The following is a 27051-nucleotide window of genomic DNA, read 5'->3' as shown; positions in this document are numbered from 1 at the left end:
CCATGCAGATAAGGTGGTTTTACGTACTAAACCTGGTTTTATTCCAAAAGTTGTTTCTAACAAAAACATTAACCAGGAGATTATCGTACCTTCTCTGTGTCCAAAACCAGTATCAAAGAAGGAACGTTTGTTGCACAATTTGGATGTTGTTCGCGCTCTAAAATTCTATTTAGATGCTACAAAGGATTTTAGACAAACATCTTCCTTGTTTGTTGTTTATTCAGGTAAAAGGAGAGGTCAAAAAGCAACTTCTACCTCTCTCTCTTTTTGGATTAAAAGCATCATCAGATTGGCTTACGAGACTGCCGGACGGCAGCCTCCCGAAAGAATCACAGCTCATTCCACTAGGGCTGTGGCTTCCACATGGGCCTTCAAGAACGAGGCTTCTGTTGATCAGATATGTAGGGCAGCGACTTGGTCTTCACTGCACACTTTTACCAAATTTTACAAGTTTGATACTTTTGCTTCTTCTGAGGCTATTTTTGGGAGAAAGGTTTTGCAAGCCGTGGTGCCTTCCATTTAGGTGACCTGATTTGCTCCCTCCCTTCATCCGTGTCCTAAAGCTTTGGTATTGGTTCCCACAAGTAAGGATGACGCCGTGGACCGGACACACCTATGTTGGAGAAAACAGAATTTATGTTTACCTGATAAATTTCTTTCTCCAACGGTGTGTCCGGTCCACGGCCCGCCCTGGTTTTTTAATCAGGTCTGATAATTTATTTTCTTTAACTACAGTCACCACGGTACCATATGGTTTCTCCTATGCAAATATTCCTCCTTAACGTCGGTCGAATGACTGGGGTAGGCGGAGCCTAGGAGGGATCATGTGACCAGCTTTGCTGGGCTCTTTGCCATTTCCTGTTGGGGAGGAGAATATCCCACAAGTAAGGATGACGCCGTGGACCGGACACACCGTTGGAGAAAGAAATTTATCAGGTAAACATAAATTCTGTTTTTGTTGTTTTTATTTTGTATTTGTCTTTTTATGTTTAATGATCCAGTTATGTCATAATCCTCCACAGTTAGGAAATACTATATTATAGCCTTAGTATGTGTAATTCTTTTTTGTGGTTAAACGTGCCTTTTTTGTGTTTGCTGTGCTACCATGGTGATCAAATGCTCTGAAGAATTAACCAAGTTACTGCCTTATTTCTTACAAAGGGCTAGATTTTAAAAATAGATTAAAATCAACAGCTACACTCATAAATAAACGATCTAATGAACATTATTCATATAAATATTTTTAAAAAGTTATACAGGTACAAAGGTATATGGTATATGACAAGTTGTTTGACTGTGTGTGTGTGTGTGTGTATGTATATATATATATATAAAGTGTGTGTGTGTGGTGATACATGTGTGTATATGTGTTTTATAATCAATATAATTATTTAATGTTTTACAGTGTATTTACTTATAAACATTTTACATTCTAATGTTTTTTTCACATAGTAGACACTGTTTTATGTATTTTTAAATTATATTCCTAAATATGTATGTGTGTATATATATATATATATGTGTGTATATATATATATATATATGTGTGTGTGTATATATATATGTATATATATATATATATATATGTATATATGTATGATATATATATATATATATATATATGTATGTATGTATGTATGTATGTGTATATATATATATATATATATATATATATATATATATATATATATATATATATATATACACACACATACACACACACACACACAGCCGTATGCAAAAGTTTAGACACCCCTGACAATTTCCATGATTTTCATTTATAAATAATTGGGTGTTTGGATCAGCAATTTCATTTTGATCCATCAAATAACTGAAGGACACAGTAATATTTCAGTAGTGAAATGAGGTTTATTAGATTAGCAGAAAATGTGCAATATGCATCAAAACGAAATTAGACAGTTGCATAAATTGGGGCACCCCAACAGAAATATTGCATCAATATTTAGTAACTTCAACTTGGTGACTGATTCCTCAACCTTTTTCTCAAGTATCTGCTGATATTGAGTGGAATCCATGCAACCCTCAACTTTAACAAGATTCCCAGTACCGGCACTGGCCACACAGCCCCACAGCATGATGGAACATCCATCAAATTTTACTGTGGGTAGCAAGTGTTTGTCTTGGAACGCTGTGTTCTTTTGCCGCCATGCATAACGCCCCTTGTTATGACCAAATAACACAATCTTTGTTTTATCAGTCCACAGCACCTTCTTCCAAAATAAAGCTGGCTTGTCCAAATGTGCGTTTGCATACCTCAAGCGTCTGTTTGTGGCGTGTGTGCAGAAAAGGCTTCTTCCGCATCACTCTCCCATACAGCTTCTCCTTGTGCAAAGTGCGCTGAATTGTTGAACAATGCCCAGTGACACCATCTGCTGCAAGATGATGTTGTAGGTCTTTGGAGGTAGTCTATGGGCTGTTTTTGACCGTTCTCAGCATCCTTTGCCTCTCCGATATTTTACTTGGCCTGCCACTTCTGGCCTTGTGCCTGTGGTCTTCCATTTCCTCACTATGTTCTACACAGTGGACACTGACAGCTTAAATCTCTACGATTAGCTTTTTGTAGCCTTTCCCTAAACCATAATGTTGAACAATCTTTGTTTTCAGGTAATTTGAGAGTTGTTTTGAGGCCCCCATGTTGCCACTCTTCAGAGGAGAGTCAAAGAGAACAGCAACTTGCAATTGGCCACCTTAAATACCTTTTCTCATGATTGGATGTACCTGTCTATGAAGTTCAAGGCTTAATGGGCTCACCAAACCAATTGTGTGTTCCAATTAATCAGTGCTAGGTAGTTACAGGTATTCAAATCAACAAAATGACATAGGTGCCCAAATGTATGCACCTGTCTAATTTTGTTTGGATGCATATTGCACATTTTCTATTAATCCAATAAACCTCATTTCTCCAACATAGGTGTGTCCGGTCCACGGCGTCATCCTTACTTGTGGGATATTCTCTTCCCCAACAGGAAATGGCAAAGAGCCCAGCAAAGCTGGTCACATGATCCCTCCTAGGCTCCGCCTACCCCAGTCATTCTCTTTGCCGTTGTACAGGCAACATCTCCACGGAGATGGCTTAGAGTTTTTTAGTGTTTAACTGTAGTTTTTATTATTCAATCAAGAGTTTGTTATTTTAAAATAGTGCTGGTATGTACTATTTACTCAGAAACAGAAAAGAGATGAAGATTTCTGTTTGTATGAGGAAAATGATTTTAGCAACCGTTACTAAAATCCATGGCTGTTCCACACAGGACTGTTGAGAGGAATTAACTTCAGTTGGGGGAACAGTGAGCAGTCTCTTGCTGCTTGAGGTATGACACATTCTAACAAGACGATGTAATGCTGGAAGCTGTCATTTTCCCTATGGGATCCGGTAAGCCATGTTTATTAAGATTGTAAATAAGGGCTTCACAAGGGCTTATTAAGACTGTAGACTTTTTCTGGGCTAAATCGATTCATTATTAACACATATTTAGCCTTGAGGAATCATTTAATCTGGGTATTTTGATAAGTTTATATCGGCAGGCACTTTTTTAGACACCTTTCTCTTTAGGGGCTTTCCCAAATCATAGGCAGAGCCTCATTTTCGCGCCGGTGTTGCGCACTTGTTTTTGAGAGGCATGACATGCAGTCGCATGTGTGAGGAGCTCTGATACATAGAAAAGACTTTCTGAAGGCGTCATTTGGTATCGTATTGCCCTTTGGGCTTGGTTGGGTCTCAGCAAAGCAGACACCAGGGACTGTAAAGGGGTTAAAGTTAAAAACGGCTCCGGTTCCGTTATTTTAAGGGTTAAAGCTTCCAAATTTGGGGTGCAATACTTTTAAGGCTTTAAGACACTGTGGTGAAATTTTGGTGAATTTTGAACAATTCCTTCATATTTTTTCGCAATTGCAGTAATAAAGTGTGTTCAGTTTAAAATTTAAAGTGACAGTAACGGTTTTATTTTAAAACGTTTTTTGTACTTTGTTATCAAGTTTATGCCTGTTTAACATGTCTGAACTACCAGATAGACTGTGTTCTGAATGTGGGGAAGCCAGAGTTCCTTCTCATTTAAATAAATGTGATTTATGTGACAATGACAATGATGCCCAAGATGATTCCTCAAGTGAGGGGAGTAAGCATGGTACTGCATCATTCCCTCCTTCGTCTACACGAGTCTTGCCCACTCAGGAGGCCCCTAGTACATCTAGCGCGCCAATACTCCTTACTATGCAACAATTAACGGCTGTAATGGATAATTCTGTCAAAAACATTTTAGCCAAAATGCACACTTATCAGCGTAAGCGCGACTGCTCTGTTTTAGATACTGAAGAGCATGACGACGCTGATAATAATGGTTCTGAAGGGCCCCTAAACCAGTCTGATGGGGCCAGGGAGGTTTTGTCTGAGGGAGAAATTACTGATTCAGGGAACATTTCTCAACAAGCTGAACCTGATGTGATTATGTTTAAATTTAAGTTGGAACATCTCCGCATTCTGCTTAAGGAGGTATTATCCACTCTGGATGATTGTGACAAGTTGGTCATCCCAGAGAAACTATGTAAAATGGACAAGTTCCTAGAGGTCCCGGGGCTCCCAGAAGCTTTTCCTATACCCAAGCGGGTGGCGGACATTGTAAATAAAGAATGGGAAAGGCCCGGTATTCCTTTCGTCCCTCCCCCCATATTTAAAAAATTGTTTCCTATGGTCGACCCCAGAAAGGACTTATGGCAGACAGTCCCCAAGGTCGAGGGAGCGGTTTCCACTTTAAACAAACGCACCACTATACCCATAGAAGATAGTTGTGCTTTCAAAGATCCTATGGATAAAAAATTAGAAGGTTTACTTAAAAAGATGTTTGTTCAGCAGGGTTACCTTCTACAACCAATTTCATGCATTGTCCCTGTCGCTACAGCCGCGTGTTTCTGGTTCGATGAGCTGGTAAAGGCGGTCGATAGTGATTCTCCTCCTTATGAGGAGATTATGGACAGAATCAATGCTCTCAAATTGGCTAATTCTTTCACCCTAGACGCCACTTTGCAATTGGCTAGGTTAGCGGCTAAGAATTCTGGGTTTGCTATTGTGGCGCGCAGAGCGCTTTGGTTGAAATCTTGGTCAGCTGATGCGTCTTCCAAGAACAAGCTACTTAACATTCCTTTCAAGGGGAAAACGCTGTTTGGCCCTGACTTGAAAGAGATTATCTCTGATATCACTGGGGGTAAGGGCCATGCCCTTCCTCAGGATCGGCCTTTCAAGGCCAAAAATAAACCTAATTTTCGTCCCTTTCGTAGAAACGGACCAGCCCAAAGTGCTACGTCCTCTAAGCAAGAGGGTAATACTTCTCAAGCCAAGCCAGCTTGGAGACCAATGCAAGGCTGGAACAAGGGAAAGCAGGCCAAGAAACCTGCCACTGCTACCAAGACAGCATGAAATGTTGGCCCCCGATCCGGGACCGGATCTGGTGGGGGGCAGACTCTCTCTCTTCGCTCGGGCTTGGGCAAGAGATGTTCTGGATCCTTGGGCGCTAGAAATAGTCTCCCAAGGTTATCTTCTGGAATTCAAGGGGCTTCCCCCAAGGGGGAGGTTCCACAGGTCTCAGTTGTCTTCAGACCACATAAAAAGACAGGCATTCTTACGTTGTGTAGAAGACCTGTTAAAAATGGGAGTGATTCATCCTGTTCCATTAGGAGAACAAGGGATGGGGTTCTACTCCAATCTGTTCATAGTTCCCAAAAAAGAGGGAACGTTCAGACCAATCTTAGATCTCAAGATCTTAAACAAGTTTCTCAAGGTTCCATCGTTCAAAATGGAAACCATTCGAACAATTCTTCCTTCCATCCAGGAAGGTCAATTCATGACCACGGTGGATTTAAAGGATGCGTATCTACATATTCCTATCCACAAGGAACATCATCGGTTCCTAAGGTTCGCATTCCTGGACAAGCATTACCAGTTCGTGGCGCTTCCTTTCGGATTAGCCACTGCTCCAAGGATTTTCACAAAGGTACTAGGGTCCCTTCTAGCTGTGCTAAGACCAAGGGGCATTGCTGTAGTACCTTACTTGGACGACATTCTGATTCAAGCGTCGTCCCTTCCTCAAGCAAAGGCTCACACGGACATTGTCCTGGCCTTTCTCAGATCTCACGGATGGAAAGTGAACGTGGAAAAGAGTTCTCTATCTCCGTCAACAAGGGTTCCCTTCTTGGGGACAATAATAGACTCCTTAGAAATGAGGATTTTTCTGACAGAGGCCAGAAAAACAAAACTTCTAGACTCTTGTCGGATACTTCATTCCGTTCCTCTTCCTTCCATAGCGCAGTGCATGGAAGTGATAGGTTTGATGGTAGCGGCAATGGACATAGTTCCTTTTGCGCGCATTCATCTAAGACCATTACAACTGTGCATGCTCAGTCAGTGGAATGGGGACTATACAAACTTGTCTCAGAGGATACAAGTAAATCAGAGGACCAGAGACTCACTCCGTTGGTGGCTGTCCCTGGACAACCTGTCACAAGGGATGACCTTCCGCAGACCAGAGTGGGTCATTGTCACGACCGACGCCAGTCTGATGGGCTGGGGCGCGGTCTGGGGATCCCTGAAAGCTCAGGGTCTTTGGTCTCGGGAAGAATCTCTTCTACCGATAAATATTCTGGAACTGAGAGCGATATTCAATGCTCTCAAGGCTTGGCCTCAGCTAGCGAGGGCCAAGTTCATACGGTTTCAATCAGACAACATGACAACTGTTGCGTACATCAACCATCAGGGGGGAACAAGGAGTTCCCTGGCGATGGAAGAAGTGACCAAAATCATTCTATGGGCGGAGTCTCACTCCTGCCACCTGTCTGCTATCCACATCCCAGGAGTGGAAAATTGGGAAGCGGATTTTCTGAGTCGTCAGACATTGCATCCGGGGGAGTGGGAACTCCATCCGGAAATCTTTGCCCAAGTCACTCAACTGTGGGGCATTCCAGACATGGATCTGATGGCCTCTCGTCAGAACTTCAAAGTTCCTTGCTACGGGTCCAGATCCAGGGATCCCAAGGCGGCTCTAGTGGATGCACTAGTAGCACCTTGGACCTTCAAACTAGCTTATGTATTCCCGCCGTTTCCTCTCATCCCCAGGCTGGTAGCCAGGATCAATCAGGAAAGGGCGTCGTGATCTTGATAGCTCCTGCGTGGCCACGCAGGACTTGGTATGCAGATCTGGTGAATATGTCATCGGCTCCACCATGGAAGCTACCTTTGAGACGAGACCTTCTTGTTCAAGGTCCGTTCGAACATCCGAATTTGGTCTCACTCCAGCTGACTGCTTGGAGATTGAACGCTTGATCTTATCGAAGCGAGGGTTCTCAGATTCTGTTATCGATACTCTTGTTCAGGCCAGAAAGCCTGTAACTAGAAAGATTTACCACAAAATTTGGAAAAAATATATCTGTTGGTGTAAATCTAAAGGATTCCCTTGGGACAAGGTTAAGATTCCTAAGATTCTATCCTTCCTTCAAGAAGGATTGGAAAAAGGATTATCTGCAAGTTCCCTGAAGGGACAGATTTCTGCCTTGTCTGTGTTACTTCACAAAAAGCTGGCAGCTGTGCCAGATGTTCAAGCCTTTGTTCAGGCTCTGGTTAGAATCAAGCCTGTTTACAAACCTTTGACTCCTCCTTGGAGTCTCAACTTAGTTCTTTCAGTTCTTCAGGGGGTTCCGTTTGAACCCTTACATTCCGTTGATATTAAGTTATTATCTTGGAAAGTTTTGTTTTTGGTTGCAATTTCTTCTGCTAGAAGAGTTTCAGAATTATCTGCTCTGCAGTGTTCTCCTCCTTATCTGGTGTTCCATGCAGATAAGGTGGTTTTACGTACTAAACCTGGTTTTCTTCCAAAAGTTGTTTCTAACAAAAACATTAACCAGGAGATTATCGTACCTTCTCTGTGTCCGAAACCAGTTTCGAAGAAGGAACGTTTGTTGCACAATTTGGATGTTGTTCGCGCTCTAAAATTCTATTTAGATGCTACAAAGGATTTTAGACAAACATCTTCCTTGTTTGTTGTTTATTCCGGTAAAAGGAGAGGTCAAAAAGCAACTTCTACCTCTCTCTCTTTTTGGATTAAAAGCATCATCAGATTGGCTTACGAGACTGCCGGACGGCAGCCTCCCGAAAGAATCACAGCTCATTCCACTAGGGCTGTGGCTTCCACATGGGCCTTCAAGAACGAGGCTTCTGTTGATCAGATATGTAGGGCAGCGACTTGGTCTTCACTGCACACTTTTACCAAATTTTACAAGTTTGATACTTTTGCTTCTTCTGAGGCTATTTTTGGGAGAAAGGTTTTGCAAGCCGTGGTGCCTTCCATCTAGGTGACCTGATTTGCTCCCTCCCATCATCCGTGTCCTAAAGCTTTGGTATTGGTTCCCACAAGTAAGGATGACGCCGTGGACCGGACACACCTATGTTGGAGAAAACAGAATTTATGTTTACCTGATAAATTACTTTCTCCAACGGTGTGTCCGGTCCACGGCCCGCCCTGGTTTTTTAATCAGGTCTGATAATTTATTTTCTTTAACTACAGTCACCACGGTATCATATGGTTTCTCCTATGCAAATATTCCTCCTTAACGTCGGTCGAATGACTGGGGTAGGCGGAGCCTAGGAGGGATCATGTGACCAGCTTTGCTGGGCTCTTTGCCATTTCCTGTTGGGGAAGAGAATATCCCACAAGTAAGGATGACGCCGTGGACCGGACACACCGTTGGAGAAAGTAATTTATCAGGTAATCATAAATTCTGTTTTCTCCAACATTGGTGTGTCCGGTCCACGGCGTCATCCTTACTTGTGGGATATTCTCTTCCCCAACAGGAAATGGCAAAGAGTCCCAGCAAAGCTGGTCACATGATCCCTCCTAGGCTCCGCCCACCCCAGTCATTCTCTTTGCCGTTGCACAGGCAACATCTCCACAGAGATGGTTAAGAGTTTTTTGGTGTTTAAATGTAGTTTTATTCTTCTATCAAGTGTTTGTTATTTTAAAATAGTGCTGGTATGTACTATTTACTCTGAAACAGAAAAGGATGAAGATTTCTGTTTGTAAGAGGAAGATGATTTTAGCAGACAGTAACTGAAATCAATTGCTGTTTCCACACAGGACTGTTGAGATGAAGTAACTTCAGTTGGGGGAAACAGTTAGCAGACTTTTCTGCTTAAGGTATGACTAGCCATATTTCTATCAAGACCATGTAATGCTGGAAGGCTGTCATTTCCCCTCATGGGGACCAGTAAGCCATTTTCTTAGTTAAACATAAAAGAATAAAGGGCTTCAAAAAGGGCTTAAAAACTGGTAGACATTTTTCTGGGCTAAAACAATTGCTTTACTAGGCATATTATGCAGATTCTAACTAATTATTGGTATTATAATCTTGGGGAACGTTTAGAAAAACGGCAGGCACTGTGTTGGACACCTTTTTCAGATGGGGGCCTTTCTAGTTATAGACAGAGCCTCATTCTGGGACTGTATAGGGGTTAAATGTAAAAACGGCTCCGGTTCCGTTAATTTAAGGGTTAAAGCTCTGAAATTTGGTGTGCAATACTTTTAATGCTTTAAGACACTGTGGTGAAATTTTGGTGAATTTTGAACAATTCCTTCATACTTTTTCACATATTCAGTAATAAAGTGTTTTCAGTTTGAAATTTAAAGTGACAGTAACGGTTTTATTTTAAAACGTTTTTTGTGCTTTGTTGACAAGTTTAAGCCTGTTTAACATGTCTGTACCATCAGATAAGCTATGTTCTATATGTATGAAAGCCAATGTGTCTCCCCATTTAAATTTATGTGATAATTGTGCCATAGTGTCCAAACAAAGTAAGGACAGTAATGCAACAGATAATGATATTGCCCAAGATGATTCCTCAAATGAGGGAAGTAAACATGATACTACATCATCCCCTACTGTGTCTACACCAGTTATGCCCACGGCTGTAATGGATAACTCCATAGCAAATCTTTTATCCAAAATGCCTACTTATCAGAGAAAGCGCGATTGCTCTGTTTTAAACACTGAAGAGCAAGAGGGCGCTGATGATAATTGTTCTGACATACCCTCACACCAATCTCAAGGGGCCATGAGGGAGGTTTTGTCTGATGGAGAAATCTCAGATTCAGGAAAAATTTCTCATCAAGCTGAACCTGATGTTGTGACATTTAAATTTAAATTAGAACATCTCCGCGCACTGCTTAAGGAGGTGTTATCTACTCTGGATGATTGTGACAATTTGGTCATTCCAGAGAAATTATGTAAGATGGACAAGTTCCTAGAGGTTCCGGTGCCCCCCGACGCTTTTCCTATACCCAAGCGGGTGGCGGACATAGTAAATAAAGAGTGGGAAAGGCCCGGCATACCTTTTCTCCCCCCCCCACTATATTTAAGAAATTATTTCCTATAGTCGACCCCAGAAAGGACTTATGGCAGACAGTCCCCAAGGTCGAGGGGGCGGTTTCTACTCTAAACAAACGCACTACTATTCCTATCGAAGATAGTTGTGCTTTCAAAGATCCTATGGATAAGAAATTAGAGGGTTTGCTTAAAAAGATTTTTGTACAGCAAGGTTACCTTCTACAACCAATTTCATGCATTGTTCCTGTCACTACGGCAGCGTGTTTCTGGTTCGAGGAACTAGAAAAATCGCTCAGTAAAGAATCTTCGTATGAGGAGGTTATGGACAGAGTTCAAGCACTTAAATTGGCTAACTCTTTTGTTTTAGATGCCGCTTTGCAATTAGCTAGATTAGCGGCGAAAAATTCAGGGTTTGCTGTCGTGGCGCGCAGAGTGCTTTGGCTAAAGTCTTGGTCAGCGGATGTGTCTTCCAAGACAAAATTGCTTAACATTCCTTTCAAAGGTAAAACATTATTTGGACCTGATTTGAAAGAGATTATTTCAGACATCACTGGGGGAAAGGGCCACGCCCTCCCACAGGATAGGTCTTTTAAGGCTAATAATAAGCCTAATTTTCGTCCCTTTCGCAGAAACGGACCAGTCTCTAATTCTGTATCCTCTAAGCAAGAGGGTAATACTTCACAACCCAAACCAGCCTGGAAACCAATGCAAGGCTGGAACAAGGGTAAGCAGGCCAAGAAGCCTACCACTGCTACCAAAACAGCATGAAGGGATAGCCCCCGATCCGGGACCGGATCTAGTGGGGGGCAGACTTTCTCTCTTTGCTCAGGCTTGGGCAAGAGATGTTCAGGATCCTTGGGCGCTAGAAATAGTTTCTCAAGGTTATCTCCTGGAATTCAAGGAACTACCCCCAAGGGGAAGGTTCCACAGGTCTCAATTATCTTCAAACCAAATAAAGAGACAGGCATTCTTACATTGTGTAGAAGACCTGTTAAAGATGGGAGTGATACATCCAGTTCCAATAAGAGAACAAGGAATGGGATTTTATTCCAATCTGTTCATAGTTCCCAAAAAAGAGGGAACATTCAGACCAATTTTGGATCTAAAGATCCTAAACAAATTTCTCAGGGTACCATCGTTCAAAATGGAAACTATTCGAACGATCCTACCTACTATCCAGGAAAATCAATTTATGACTACCGTGGATTTAAAGGATGCGTACCTACATATTCCTATCCACAAGGAACATCATCAGTTCCTAAGGTTCGCTTTTCTGGACAAGCATTACCAGTTTGTGGCACTAACATTTGGATTAGCCACTGCTCCAAGGATTTTCACAAAGGTACTAGGGTCCCTTCTAGCGGTTCTAAGACCAAGGGGCATTGCAGTAGTACCTTACTTGGACGACATCCTGATTCAAGCGTCGTCCCTGTCAAAAGCAAAGGCTCATACGGACATCGTCCTAGCCTTTCTCAGATCTCACGGATGGAAGGTGAACAAAGAAAAAAGTTCTCTGTCCCCGTCAACAAGAGTTCCCTTCTTGGGAACAATAATAGATTCCTTAGAAATGAGGATTTTTCTGACAGAGGTCAGAAAATCAAAACTTCTAAGCTCTTGTCAAGTACTTCATTCTGTTCCTCGTCCTTCCATAGCGCAGTGCATGGAAGTAATAGGATTGATAGTTGCAACAATTGACATAGTTCCTTTTGCACGAATTCATCTAAGACCATTACAACTGTGCATGCTCAGACAGTGGAATGGGGATTATACAGACTTGTCTCCGACGATTCAAGTAGATCAAAAGACCAGAGATTCACTCCGTTGGTGGCTGACCCTGGACAATCTGTCACAGGGAATGAGCTTCCGCAGACCAGAGTGGGTCATTGTCACGACCGACGCCAGCCTAGTGGGCTGGGGCGCGGTCTGGGAATCCCTGAAAGCTCAGGGTCTATGGTCTCGGGAAGAGTCTCTTCTCCCGATAAACATTCTGGAACTGAGAGCGATATTCAATGCTCTCAGAGCTTGGCCTCAACTAGCAAAGGCCAAATTCATAAGGTTTCAGTCAGACAACATGACGACCGTTGCATATATCAATCATCAGGGGGGAACAAGGACTTCCCTGGCGATGAAAGAAGTGACCAAGATAATTCAATGGGCGGAGGATCAATCCTGCCACTTGTCTGCGATCCACATCCCAGGAGTGGAAAATTGGGAAGCGGATTTTCTGAGTCGTCAGACATTCCATCTGGGGGAGTGGGAACTCCATCCGGAAATCTTTGCCCAAATAACTCAATTATGGGGCATTCCAGACATCGATCTGATGGCGTCTCGTCAGAACTTCAAGGTTCTTTGCTACGGGTCCAGATCCAGGGATCCCAAGGCGACCCTAGTAGATGCACTAGTAGCACCTTGGACCTTCAACCTAGCTTATGTATTCCCACCGTTTCCTCTCATCCCCAGGCTGGTAGCCAGGATCAATCAGGAGAGGGCCTCGGTGATCTTGATAGCTCCTGCGTGGCCACGCAGGACTTGGTATGCAGACCTGGTCAATATGTCATCGGCTCCACCATGGAAGCTACCTTTGAGACAGGACCTTCTTGTTCAGGGTCCATTCGAACATCCGAATCTGGTTTCCCTCCAACTGACGGCTTGGAGATTGAACGCTTGATTTTATCAAAGCGTGGGTTTTCAGATTCTGTAATAGATACTCTGATTCAGGCTAGAAAGCCTGTAACTAGAAAAATTTACCATAAAATATGGAAAAAATATATCTGTTGGTGTGAATCTAAAGGATTCCCATGGAACAAGATAAAAATTCCTAAGATTCTATCCTTTCTACAAGAAGGTTTGGAGAAAGGATTATCTGCAAGTTCTCTGAAGGGACAGATCTCTGCTTTATCTGTTTTACTTCACAAAAGACTGGCAGCTGTGCCAGATGTTCAAGCATTTGTTCAGGCTCTGGTTAGGATCAAGCCTGTTTACAGACCTTTGACTCCTCCCTGGAGTCTAAATCTAGTTCTTTAAGTTCTTCAAGGGGTTCCGTTTGAACCCTTACATTCCGTAGATATTAAGTTATTATCTTGGAAAGTTTTGTTTTTGGTTGCAATTTCTTCTGCTAGAAGAGTTTCAGAGTTATCTGCTCTGCAGTGTTCTCCGCCCTATCTGGTGTTCCATGCAGATAAGGTGGTTTTGCGTACTAAGCCTGGTTTTCTTCCGAAAGTTGTTTCCAACAAAAATATTAACCAGGAGATAGTTGTACCTTCTTTGTGTCCGAATCCAGTTTCAAAGAAGGAACGTTTGTTACACAATTTGGACGTAGTCCGTGCTCTAAAATTCTATTTAGAGGCTACTAAAGATTTCAGACAAACATCTTCCTTGTTTGTTGTTTATTCTGGTAAAAGGAGAGGTCAAAAAGCGACTTCTACCTCTCTTTCCTTTTGGCTTAAAAGCATTATCCGATTGGCTTATGAGACTGCCGGACGGCAGCCTCCTGAAAGAATCACAGCTCACTCCACTAGGGCTGTGGCTTCCACATGGGCCTTCAAGAACGAGGCTTCTGTTGACCAGATATGTAAGGCAGCGACTTGGTCTTCACTGCACACTTTTGCCAAATTTTACAAATTTGATACTTTTGCTTCTTCGGAGGCTATTTTTGGGAGAAAGGTTTTGCAAGCCGTGGTGCCTTCCATTTAGGTGACCTGATTTGCTCCCTCCCTTCATCCGTGTCCTAAAGCTTTGGTATTGGTTCCCACAAGTAAGGATGACGCCGTGGACCGGACACACCAATGTTGGAGAAAACAGAATTTATGCTTACCTGATAAATTACTTTCTCCAACGGTGTGTCCGGTCCACGGCCCGCCCTGGTTTTTTAATCAGGTCTGATTAATTATTTTCTCTAACTACAGTCACCACGGTATCATATGGTTTCTCCTATATATATTTCCTCCTGTCCGTCGGTCCAATGACTGGGGTGGGCAGAGCCTAGGAGGGATCATGTGACCAGCTTTGCTGGGACTCTTTGCCATTTCCTGTTGGGGAAGAGAATATCCCACAAGTAAGGATGACGCCGTGGACCGGACACACCGTTGGAGAAAGTAATTTATCAGGTAAGCATAAATTCTGTTTTCACTACTGAAATATTACTGTGTCCTTCAGTTATTTGATAGATCAAAATGAAATTGCTGATCCAAACACACAATTATTTATAAATTAAAATCATGGAAATTGTCAGGGGTGCCTAAACTTCTGCATACAACTGTGTGTATGTGTATATGTGTATAAAATCTTTTTTTATTTTTATATGTGAAGAAGAACATTGGAATGTACAATACTTATTATTCATGCTGGGTATAGCCCACTTGGTTAAATGCAATTGGGTTAGCGCACATGCGATAAGTGTTAGGTTTTTTCATTCGGCACACTCCATTGAAGTCTATGGGGAGAAGATTTTAATGCGGTCGTGGTATTTGAAGTCGAGCGGTTATCGTGTGTCAGGTTTCCCTGGTGTGCAAAATAAAGCCTTCAACTTTACGCGCGTTAACCCATGCACATAAAAAGTTTACTTTCAGCGGTATTAGCGAGAGTGCTAAATACTGCTCCACTTGTAATCTAGCAGTTGTTTGGGAAGGGGCAGTCAGGGCTTGATATATTTAAATAGATGTATTACATACATGAAGGCACAATCTTAACCCATATTTTCGGGCACTTTTTTGTAGCGCACCCCCCCCCCCAGTATAATGCTTGGGAAAATTCAGTATATGTTTATGTGCATGTATAAAAAATATATAGTGGACTGGAAGTGAATTATTACACTTTGTGAGAGAGTGCTCAAAATTGATCTGTTATGAATAAAAAAAGAAAAGCATTTACACGTGTGAAAATAAATAGTTGCATTTAGCCACCAATCAGCAAGCGCTACCCAGGTTCTGAACCAAAAATGGGCCGGCTCCTATGCTTACATTCCTGCTTTTTCAAATAAAGATAGCAAGAGAACGAAGAAAAATTTATAATAGGAGTAAATTAGAGCATGCGATTTTAAGCAGTTTTCTATCTGAATCATGAAAGAAAAAAAATGTTGGGTTTGTGTCCTTTTAAGTAAAAGGGTTTCAATTTAAATTAATGCTGTGGTATTAGTTTTGTACTTCCTGCTTAATCCTGAAATGCTGAGACAACTGCCTGTGCAAGTATAACAACAAAACTGATTTATTTTGGACCAGTACATGTGTTGTTTTTTATTGAAATACATTTTAAAATGCCCTCTTTTGGATAACACAAGTAAAAATGTTGACTACAATGTCTTTTTAATATCCCACTTTTGATGCACTCCCATTTAATATCTCATCCACCAGAGTGCTAAATGTCCCTTTAAATCAAATATTGTTTTTGCTTCACATTCCCTGGTAAATGAGCTTTTAGCACTTCTTCCTGTAACTAGATTCTATTTTTTTATTAATTTGATATTTTTTGTAGCTTGTTGGCAAGACAAAATGTCTGGATGTTTTTACCTCCCGTCCTGACCTTGTCTGAAAATTGTACCCATCCTGTCAACAATATTTTTATTGCATGGCGGGTGGGGATTATAATTTTACTTTGCACGCTGATAGTGATTTGTTATGTTCCAATATTTTATAGAAGAAGAAAAAAGTAGAAAGTTGTTGCACTATGAAAGCATTGTTCCAAATCTTATTTCATTGCAATTTAAACTTTATTTCTTACTCGTGTATTGTACTGAAACACTCAGCTGACTTATGGCACAGAAGCTGAACAAAATGCAGCCTCGCTGTATTACAGACATACAGAATATTAGCCAATCAGAACATTAAAAACATGTTACAGTTCTTACTTTACTGGCATGCTCTCTATAGTTATTGGTTAATTGTTTCTGTATGTTGAATGTTGCCTTACTCTTGATATCTATGCTTTCTTTAATGTTTTTATTCTTAAAGGGACAAAAAATTGCATTTTTCTTTCATGGTTCAGAGAGAGAGAGCATACAAATAAAAAAAAGGTTTTACTTCTGTTATGAAATTTACTTTGCTCACATGGTTTTATTTGTTGAAGAGCATACCTAATGTAGTGCGTATGTGTCTGGAGCTTTATATGGCATTTGACAATGTTATACACTTTTGAGCACTAGATGGCAGCAAATAAAAAATGTTAAAGGTTTATTTAGTAATCATCACTAAAATGTAGAACATCTATGTATATCATTGTAGAACAGAAACCTTGATTTTTTTTTATTTGGCATGTACCAAGGAAGGGCTTAACAAATACTGGGAGACTGGAAGTCACAACTCCCCAAATTTTAGTTATAGTTCCATATTTTCTTTTTGACTCTTCAAAATACTTATAAAATAGTTTACCGGCTCCTAATTATTATAAGGCTAGTTCCGCTGCATTCTGGATGGCTACTAAATTTCATATATTTGTTCATCCCTGGCTTGGGTAACCACAGACACAAATAATAAGCCAAATAAGCAAAGTGTAACCCAAAATAGCGGATAGACCCACATTTTATCACTGTATTAAAATAGCCTGTATATATCAAGAAAATAAATTTTTGTTTATATTTTTTTTTCTTTAAGAACCAGTTCCTTCCTTGGCCTCCTGGCAACGAGAGGGGGTAGATACCGATGAAGCGCGGCTATCGCCACAGGCTGGGCGTCTTATTCGCCATCTTCTTGATGCAGACAGCGACCCTATGCTCTCACCACGCTTTTATGCATATGGGCACAGTCAGCAGTATCTGGATGACACAGAAGTGCCACCTTCTCCTCCAAACTCCCATTCGTTCATGAGGTAATATCCTTCAGAAGAACTTAGGTACTTAATATTTGTTCCACAGCTCCAATGGGCTTTTTCAGCCGCTTGTGTATTTTTTTTTTTTTTTTTTTTGTCTCGCTCTCTTTTAGTATGTCAATGAATATGAAATTGTATATGTGTGTAGAACGCTTCTCTTCTGTATGTGTATGTAATGGGGTCCTGTAGTCACTTCGCTATATTAGATTAGATTTTCTCAAAGATACGTTACATTTATTTTGTGTGAACTTATAGTAAACTATTCAGTATTTTAGTGGTGGAATATCCACGCTACATAGCTAGATGCTCCTATCTTAGGAGGAGAGGCTGCTCGGTTCTGCTTGAATAAGGGGTTTTAAAGTTAACTGAGTGTAGAAATAAAATGCTTTATTTTGTTTGAACATTTACAACTGTTTAAGTTGATCTTCCACAGGCAGTGAGCCAATCAAAAGCAATATGCATACATTTTACACCTATCAACAGCTGTTTTATATAATTTACACTTTTGTGGGGATTCAACACAATGTAACAATTATATTTGTTTAAAATAAAATAAAAGTTCTAGCAAGAAGAGCATCTCATTTTAGATGTATATGTTCCTTTTAAGTAGGTAGTAACTACAAAGTGATATTGCATGTCTTTGCTCGTTTATTGCAGTTAACGTGAACTGGAAATTAACTTGAGGAATTGAATATGAGATAAAAACAAGATTAAGGTTAAATCACATTTTTTTTAAATTAATGTACAACTTAACTGTTTTTTTATTTATGCTTTCAGCAACTCTGTGTTTGCCTTTGATTCTCTGTAGTGAAAGAGTTCTGTTTTTATCACACGTTTTGCTTACAAGACAAACTTTAAGAGCTAGTGGTCTCTACTGGGGCATTTAGAGTGTGCACTAACATAATGTTTTTTGGTTGAGATTTCTGGAGCTGACTTATTTATTAAAATTGCAATCAATATGCTTTTAATATATAGGCTCCCTTGTGTACCAAGTATATCATACCTAATTTGATGCACTTGGGACAGAGGGGAGCCTATATACTAAAGCATTTCGATTGCTTTATAGTTTGATCTATGGGTTCTGAACTTTTAAGGATACAAATGTATTCTGGAAATATAGTAAGCACATCAATATGTATGTGTGTGTTTATGTATGTTATAGATTGTGTGTGGCTCTTTAATAAACATATAATTACAGTTAAGTATATCAGCAGCATTAGTGCTTTAACCACCTAAGAGAAGGTTAGGTTGAAGCTTTGTGGTGTAGATTTTTTTTTGTGTGTGTGTAAATATTGTTCCTACTTTATATGTATGAACCAAAGTTCATGTTCATAGCTCATCTAGTTGGACAGAACTTTGATTAGTTAGTAAAGGTCCTCTTTTATGGAGCGCAGAAAAAGTCAGTAAATATAAAAATGCATTTATATTTATTTAGATACAAAAAGATACAATATACAGTGCTAGATGGAAAATAACACTTAAATGTAACAACAAGAACTAATACTCTCCTTTTAGATAAGACCGCAGCCTTCTTACAGTCTCTCCTCTGTGACTGTTTTATACAAGTGGAAAAATGGCAAATAGATGGCGCTGGTCTGTACAGTGATGTTTCTCTATATGGTGAAGAGAAAAAGGGCTTGAGGTGTGTGTAGGATCCAATTAATATAAGTGCAGTATACTCACTCCATAAGTAGTGGGAGTTCAGCTGCGATGTAATGTTCCCCAGAATAGTTTCAGAAACTCTCAAGAACCTGTTAATAGGTCTGCAAGCAAATGAAGACTCAAAATGACCAAAGGTGTCCAGTAAATCAAGAAAAAACAAAATAGTAACTTACTCCATAAATAGGAGAATCCGGCTTGTCTCAGCAAAGAAGAATATCAACAGTCTTCCAACTTTGATAAAAAGATATTTATTTAAGCTCAACGCGTTTCAACTTTTAGCAAGTCTTTCTCAAGAGCAATATAAAATCAATAAAAGCAAGTAGCTGTGTATACAGTTGTAATTTAATGTTTTAACCATGCCCTTTTCTCTCAGTAGGAGGCGTAGCTCGTCATTGGGATCACATGAGGATGACAGAGATGATGACCTGACCCCTGCACAGCTCACACGCAAAGTCCAGAGCCTCAAGAAAAAAATACGCAAGTTTGAGGACAGGTTTGAAGAAGAACGGAAATACAGGGTATGTATTATTTAATTATTACAACTTGGATTGGGGTGCACATAATCTTCAATAATCAACTGCTTCTTAAAAGACTCTTACAAATGCTCTCGAAAGATGACTACGGTATCCCTTTAACAACATTATATATTTTTTTTCAACAGTTCATCCTTTAATCTAAATTAGGGAATTTCAAAATATTTTATTTCATTTTTTTTTTTTAAAAACTTGGGTCTCTGTTCTGAATAAATTAAGTATAATGTTTTCGTTTCATACTTCCTGAGGCATGTCCTTCACCACCAATAAAGAAGGTTGTTTTCCTTATCAGCCAGTGAATATTTTCAGAAACTGCTAGACCAATACTGAAGTGTGTGTATATATGTATATATATATATATATATATATATATATATATATATATATATATATATATATAAAATTGTGTGTGTATATATATATATATGTGTGTGTGTGTATGTATGTGTATATATATATATATATATATATATATAATGTGTATGTATAAAGTTCATTTCAGGGTTAAATCAAAATTCATTAAAATTATGGTGGAGATAAATGTGAGATTAAAATCCTCCATGTCTCAAAAATAAATCCAATATAAATTGTTGCATAGGAAATTAGCACATCTAGGCAAGTATCCCTGCTTGCTTTCACCCAGTAAAACTCCATATACACTGTTACCAATGCACAAGAGGATTCTGGGTAAATATGCAAATTAGATATCCAACATCTCATATTTTTTGCTTCATACTGTGTTAACACACAGCGATTCCATAGTAGGGAGAGTTCAGCAATTACAGAAATCACCACTAGACAGCCTGTTTTGTTCTTGTTAGAACTCTTCAGAAGCAGATAGATTTCTGATTGCTGCTTGGGTAAAGCTCATTTCAGGGTTAAATCAAAATCCATTAAAATTATGTTGGAGAAATTAGCTTTACCTAAGCAGCAATCAGAAATCTATCTGCTACTGAACAGTTCTAACAAGAACGAAACAGGCTGTCTAGTGGTGATTTCTGTAATTGCTGCACTTTAACTGAGCCTTTCACTAAGAGAAACCAAACCACTGTCTAATCTATCTCCACCTGTCTACAAAAAGCCCTTCAGCTAATTTTTAGCAATATGCTGCAATGTTTTCAAGCTTGAATAATCCTAAAATCGGGACCATCTGTGGTCCTTCAGAACTGGATTTCTCTTGCAAGGTGTATCCAGTCCACGGCTTCATCCTTTACTTGTGGGATATTCTCATTCCCTACAGGAAGTGGCAAAGAGAGCACACAGCAGAGCTGTCCATATAGCTCCCCCTCTAGCTCTGCCCCCCAGTCATTCTCTTTGCCGGATCTGACAGCAGGGCCACTGCGGAAGGGTAAAGTGAATGTGGTGTTAGATTTGTAGTTTTATATCTTCAATCAAGAGTTTGTTATTTTTAAATGGTACCGGTTTGTACTATTTACTCTATAGCAGAAATGTGATGAAGAATTCTGCTGAGAGGAAAATGATTTTAGCTTGTTGTAACTAAAATCCATTGCTGTTCCCACACAGGACTGAGGAGTACCAGAAAACTTCAGTTGGGGGGAACAGTTTGCAGGCTTAACTGCAATAAGATATGTTCAGTCATCTTTTTCTAGACAAGACTCAGTTAATGCTAGAAGACTGACAAGAATCCCCATGTGGGGAAGGTAAGCCATGTTCTGAGACTCAGTATAGAAGGAAGGCTTACTTAACAGGGCTCAATAGGCTGGTGGACACTGTTACAGTAGACATTTTTTATGCACTTTGGTGTGTTATTATGGGGTTATCTTCCACATGGCATATGTTTAGTCACCTATTTGGGATTTGAAGGCCCCACAACTCCGGAGTGGAGGGGGAGGGGCCTAAATTTTGCGCCTCAGTTGCGCAGTTAATATTTGCAGACAGTTCATGCAGCTTCACGTGGAGGGTCCAAAGACTGCTTGAGGACTTCAAAGAAGCTTGTTTTCCATAAAACTAATCCCCAGGGGCAGGTAGGGCCACAGCAGTAAGCTGTGGCAAGGTGCTGTAGTTTATTAACCGGTTGTCAGCTTTAGGTTGCTCCGGTTTGGGCATTAAGGTGTTAATTGGGCTGAAAATTGTTGTGCAATCATTTCAAAGCCTTAGGCTCATGCGGTAAAAATTTCAGAGAGATTGGAGTATTTTTCACGGTTTGGTAAAATTGTGTGCGCTTTTTATTTCTTAAAGGTACAGTAATGTTTTTTTTTCAAATTGTAAATTTTTTTTGATTAAAGTGTTTCCAAGCCTGCTTGTGAATAATACTAGTCTGTTAAACATGTCTGACACTAAAGAGAGGCCTTGCTCTATGTGTTTAGAAGCCATGGTGGAACCCCCTCTAAAATTGTGTTCCAAGTGCACCAATGTGTCTATACACTTTAAAGATCATATTGTGTCACTTAAAAATGTAGCCCTAGATGATTTTTTGACGGAAGGTAACGAGGATAGTCCGCCTTCCTCTCCCCATGTGTCGCCACCAGTTACGCCCGCGCAAGCGATGCCTAGTACCTCTAGTGCATTGGCCCCTATTACATTACAACAATTAGCGACAGTCATGGATAATTCCCTTGCGACATTTCTATCCAAACTGCCAGTTTTTCCTACAAAGTGTGATAGCTCTGTTTTAAGAACAGATTATGAGCAGTCAGAAGCTTTGGGAGGTTTATTTTATGTACCCTCACAACACTCTGAGGTGGTGGTGAGGGATGTGATGTCTGAAGGAGAAATTTCTGACTCAGGAAGGGTTTCTCAGCGGGCAGAATTAGATTCATTAGCGTTTAAATTTAAACTGGAACACCTCCGCGTATTGCTTAGGGAGGTATTAGCCACTCTGGATGATTGTGATCCTATGGTGCTCCCAGAGAAATTGTGTAAAATGGACAAGTACCTAGAGGTCCCTGTATACACTGATGCGTTTCCGATCCCTAAAAGGGTTGCGGATATTGTTACTAGGGAGTGGGATAGACCAGGTGTCCCTTTTGTCCCCCCCCCCCCTATTTTTAAGAAAATGTTCCCCATAAATGACCCCAGGCGGGACTCGTAGCAGACGGTCCCTAAGGTTGAGGGGGCTGTTTCTTCTCTTGCTAAGCGCACAACCATACCAATTGAAGACAGTTGTGCTTTTAAAGGTCCGATGGATAAAAAATTAGAAGGTTTACTTAAGAAAATTTTTGTTCAACAAGGTTTCCTTCTCCAACCTATTGCCTGCATTATTCCAGTAACTACTGCAGCAGCTTTCTGGTTTGAGGCGCTGGAGGAGTCGCTCCAGATGGAGACCTCATACAACGAAATTATGGATAGAATAAAGGCTCTAAAGCTGGCTAATTCTTTTATCACGGATGCCGCCTTGCAATTAGCTAAGTTAGCGGCAAAAAATTCAGGTTTCGCCATTATGGCGTGCAGAGCACTTTGGCTCAAGTCATGGTCGGCCAATGTGTGGTCAAAATCTAAATTGTTAAATATCCCTTTCAAGGGGAAGACCCTTTTCGGGCCAGAATTGAAAGAGATTATTTCAGAAATCACCGGGGGAAAGGGCCATGCTCTTCCTCAGTAAAAGCCCTTTAAGGCTACAAACAAAGTTAATTTTCGTTCCTTTCGTAACTTCAGGAGCGGTCCGGCTTCAGCCTCTACAGCTACAAAGCAAGAGGGTAACGCTTCACAGCCCAAGGCAACCTGGAAGCCTTACCAGGGCTGGAACAAGGGTAAACAGTCCAAAAAGCCTGCAGCTGCTACCAAGACAGCATTAAGGGGTAGCCCCCGATCTGGGACAGGATCTGGTAGGGGGCAGACTCTCTCTCCTCGCTCAGGCTTGGGCAAGAGATGTTCACGATCCCTGGGCAGTAGAGATTGTTACCCAGGGATATCTTCTAGAATTCAAGGACTCCCCTCCAAGGGGAAGGTTTCACATTTCTCGTCTGTCTTCAGACCAGACAAAGAAAGAGGCGTTCTTACGCTGTGTAGAAGATCTACTCACGATGGGAGTGATATGTTCAGTTCCAATTGCAGAACAAGGAAGGGCTTTTACTCAAACCTGTTTGTGGTTCCCAAAAAAGAGGGAACTTTCAGACCAATCATGGATCTAAAAATTCTAAACAAATTCCTCAGAGTCCCATCATTCAAGATGGAGACCATTCGAATAATCTTACCAATGATCCAGGAAGGTCAATATATGACTACCGTGGATTTAAAGGATGCGTACCTACATATCCCTATCCACAAAGATCATCACCAGTTTCTCAGGTTCGCTTTTCTGGACAAGCATTACCAGTTCGTGGCTCTTCCCTTCGGTTTGGCCATTGCTCCCAGAATTTTCACAAAGGTGCTAGGTTCCCTTCTGGCGGTGCTAAGACCGCGGGGCATAGCAGTAGCGCCTTATCTAGACATCCTAATTCAGGCGTCGTCTTTTCCCAGAGCCAAGGCTCACACAGAGATTGTACTGGCCTTTCTAAGGTCTCACGGGTGGAAGGTGAACATAGAAAAGAGTTCTCTGTCCCCGTTAACAAGGGTTCCCTTCCTGGGAACACTAATAGATTCGGTAGAAATTAAAATATTTCTGACGGAGGTCAGAAGGTTAAAGCTTTTAGCTACTTGACGAGTACTTCATTCCACTCCTCAGCCATCTATAGCTCAGTGCATGGAGGCAATCGGATTAATGGTAGCGGCAATGGACATAGTCCCTTTTGCTCAAATTCATCTCAGACCACTGCAACTGTGCATGCTCAAACAGTGGAATGGGGATTACGCAGACTTGTCTCCTCAGATACAATTGGACCAGAGGACCAGAGATTCTCTTCTCTGGTGGTTGTCTCAGGATCATCTGTCTCAGGGAACATGTTTCCGCAGACCAGAATGGATCATTGTAACGACCAATGCCAGTCTGTTAGGCTGGGGTGCAGTCTGGGACTCCCTGAAAGCTCAGGGCCTATGGTCTCGGGAAGAATCTCTTCTCCCGATAAACATTTTGGAATTGAGAGCGATATTCAATGCGTTTCAGGCATGGCCTCAACTAGCTTCGGCCAAATTCATCAGATTTCAGTCGGACAACATCACGACTGTAGCTTACATCAATCATCAGGGGGGAGCGAAGAGTTCCTTAGCGATGAAGGAAGTCTCCAAAATAATCAGGTGGGCGGAGGATCACTGCTGCCATCTCTCAGCAATTCACATCCCAGGAGTGGACAACTGGGAAGCGGATTTTCTAAGTCGTCAGACTTTTCACCCAGGGGAGTGGGAACTCCACCCGGAGGTTTTTGCTCAGCTGACTCAGCTATGGGGCACTCCAGAATTGGATCTGATGGCGTTCCGTCAGAACACCAAACTTCCTCTCTACGGATCCAGGTCCAGGGACCCCAAGGCGGTATTGATAGATGCTCTAGCAGTGCCTTGGTCCTTCAATCTGGCTTATGTCTTTCCACCGTTTCCTCTTCTCCCTCGTCTGGTCGCCAGAATCAAGCAGGAGAAGGCTTCGGTGATTATGATAGCGCCTGCGTGGCCACGCAGGACTTGGTATGCAGACCTAGTGGACATGTCATCTGTTCCACCATGGACACTGCCATTGAGGCAGGATCTTCTAATACAGGGTCCATTCAAGCATCCAAATCTAGTTTCTCTGCGTCTGACTGCTTGGAGATTGAACGCTTAGTTCTATCAAAGCGTGGTTTCTCTGAGTCAGTTATAGATACTCTGATTCAGGCTAGAAAGCCTGTCACTAGGAAAATCTACCATAAAATATGGGGAAAATATCTTTGTTGGTGTGAATCCAAGGGTTACTCATGGAGTAAGATTAGGATTCCCAGAATATTGTCTTTTCTCCAAGAAGGATTGGAGAAAGGATTGTCAGCTAGTTCCTTAAAGGGACAGATATCTGCTCTGTCTATTCTCTTACACAAGCGTCTGGCAGAGGTACCAGACGTTCAAGCGTTTGCTCAGGCTCTAGTCAGAATCAAGCCTGTTTATAAACCTGTGGCTCCGCCATGGAGTCTTAATCTAGTTCTTTCAGTTCTTCAAGGGGTTCCGTTTGAACCTTTACATTCCATAGATATTAAGTTATTATCTTGGAAAGTTTTGTTTTTGGTAGCTATATCTTCTGCTCGAAGAGTTTCAGAATTGTCTGCTTTACAGTGTGATTCACCTTACCTGGTGTTTCACGCAGATAAGGTTGTTTTGCGTACCAAACCTGGTTTTCTTCCTAAGGTTGTTTCTAACAAGAATATTAACCATGAAATAATAGTTCCTTCTCTGTGTCCTAACCCATCCTCAAAGAAGGAACGCCTGCTACACAATCTTGATGTGGTTCGTGCTTTAAAATTCTATTTACAAGCAACTAAAGACTTCAGACAAACATCATCATTGTTTGTCATTTATTCTGGTAAGAGGAGAGGTCAGAAAGTGACTGCTACCTCCCTTTCCTTCTGGCTGAAAAGCATCATCAGGTTGGCTTACGAGACTGCTGGCCAGCAGCCTCCTGAACGAATTACTACTCATTCTACCAGAGCTGTGGCTTCCACATGGGCTTTCAAGAATGAGGCTTCTGTTGAACAGATTTGTAAGGCAGCGACTTGGTCTTCACTGCATACTTTTGCCAAATTTTACAGATTCGATACTTTTGCTTCTTCGGAGGCTATTTTTGGAAGAAAGGTTTTGCAAGCAGTGGTGCCTTCCGTTTAAGGTACCTGTCTTGTTCCCTCCCTTCATCCGTGTCCTAAAGCTTTGGTATTGGTATCCCACAAGTAAAGGATGAAGCCGTGGACTGGATACACCTTGCAAGAGAAAACAGAATTTATGCTTACCTGATAAATTACTTTCTCTTGCGGTGTATCCAGTCCACGGCCCACCCTGGCAATTAAGTCAGGTAAATAATTATTTCATTTATTTCGAATGACTGGGGGGCGGAGCTAGAGGGGGAGCTATATGGAGTGCTCTCTTTGCCACTTCCTGTAGGGAATGAGAATATCCCACAAGTAAAGGATGAAGCCGTGGACTGGATACACCGCAAGAGAAAGTAATTTATCAGGTAAGCATAAATTCTGTTTTTGGTACTTTGCCCTAATCCTTTTATTTATTTGTCTTTATGTCAAAACATATACAATTTTTGGGTTTAGATTATCAACATTAATTGTTACTTCTCACCAAATTATCAGATTTACTGAATGGGATTACTACTGACTTGCAAATCTTATCTTGTTAGCCTTCTCACCGAGACAAGGCTACAAATCCAGAGGTTCTGAAATGGATGAATGAACTTGCAAAGTTTCGAAAGCAGCTAAAAGGTATGTGAAGTTGACAGTATTTCAGGTTAATTAGAAATCCATTTTGGTACCATATCTAGTGCCAGTGTAATGTCGAGGGTGGGTGGTATGCTCTGGTTGGACTATTCTCTTGTATCTCCTATTTCTGTCAATCTGATTATGTCAGAGATAAATGCATGCAAGTGATTCATATTGGGAATAATTTTAAAACAGGACTTGCTTGTGTAATTATTATTGATCATAGATGCTAATTAACTCTTTAAGTACTGTGATGTACCATGCACGTCGCCGGTTGTTAAGGGTTTCCATGTTTATAATAGCACGCTGTAATACCCTCCCTCCTGGTCACTGGAAATAGTGTGGTCTTGCCGCTGGTCCTGAAGGGGTTAAAAATAACCTTGCACAATGTTTCACCCTGTTTT

At 41.1% G+C, this 27051-nt stretch overlaps 1 protein-coding gene across 6 annotated transcripts in view; it reads left to right on the top strand.

Moving 5' to 3' along the window:
- FAM13A (family with sequence similarity 13 member A) overlaps window positions 1-27051 on the top strand; it is a 775968-nt gene that overhangs the window by 680725 nt on the left and 68192 nt on the right. For 4 of the 6 annotated variants that reach the window (XM_053703428.1, XM_053703423.1, XM_053703425.1 and 1 more), the window contains 3 exons: window positions 16965-17178; window positions 19214-19358; window positions 26569-26650. In XM_053703428.1, the coding sequence (XP_053559403.1) occupies window positions 16965-17178; window positions 19214-19358; window positions 26569-26650 (441 nt within the window). The remainder of the gene's footprint in view (window positions 1-16964; window positions 17179-19213; window positions 19359-26568; window positions 26651-27051) is intronic. The other 2 variants (XM_053703424.1, XM_053703427.1) reach the window with 1 other exon arrangement.

This window comes from Bombina bombina, chromosome 2 (genome assembly GCF_027579735.1).
Source record: "Bombina bombina isolate aBomBom1 chromosome 2, aBomBom1.pri, whole genome shotgun sequence".
NCBI classification, from domain to species: domain Eukaryota; kingdom Metazoa; phylum Chordata; class Amphibia; order Anura; family Bombinatoridae; genus Bombina; species Bombina bombina.
The sequence above is the reverse complement of the archived record's forward strand: the minus strand, read 5'-3'. Positions and strand labels throughout refer to the sequence as shown.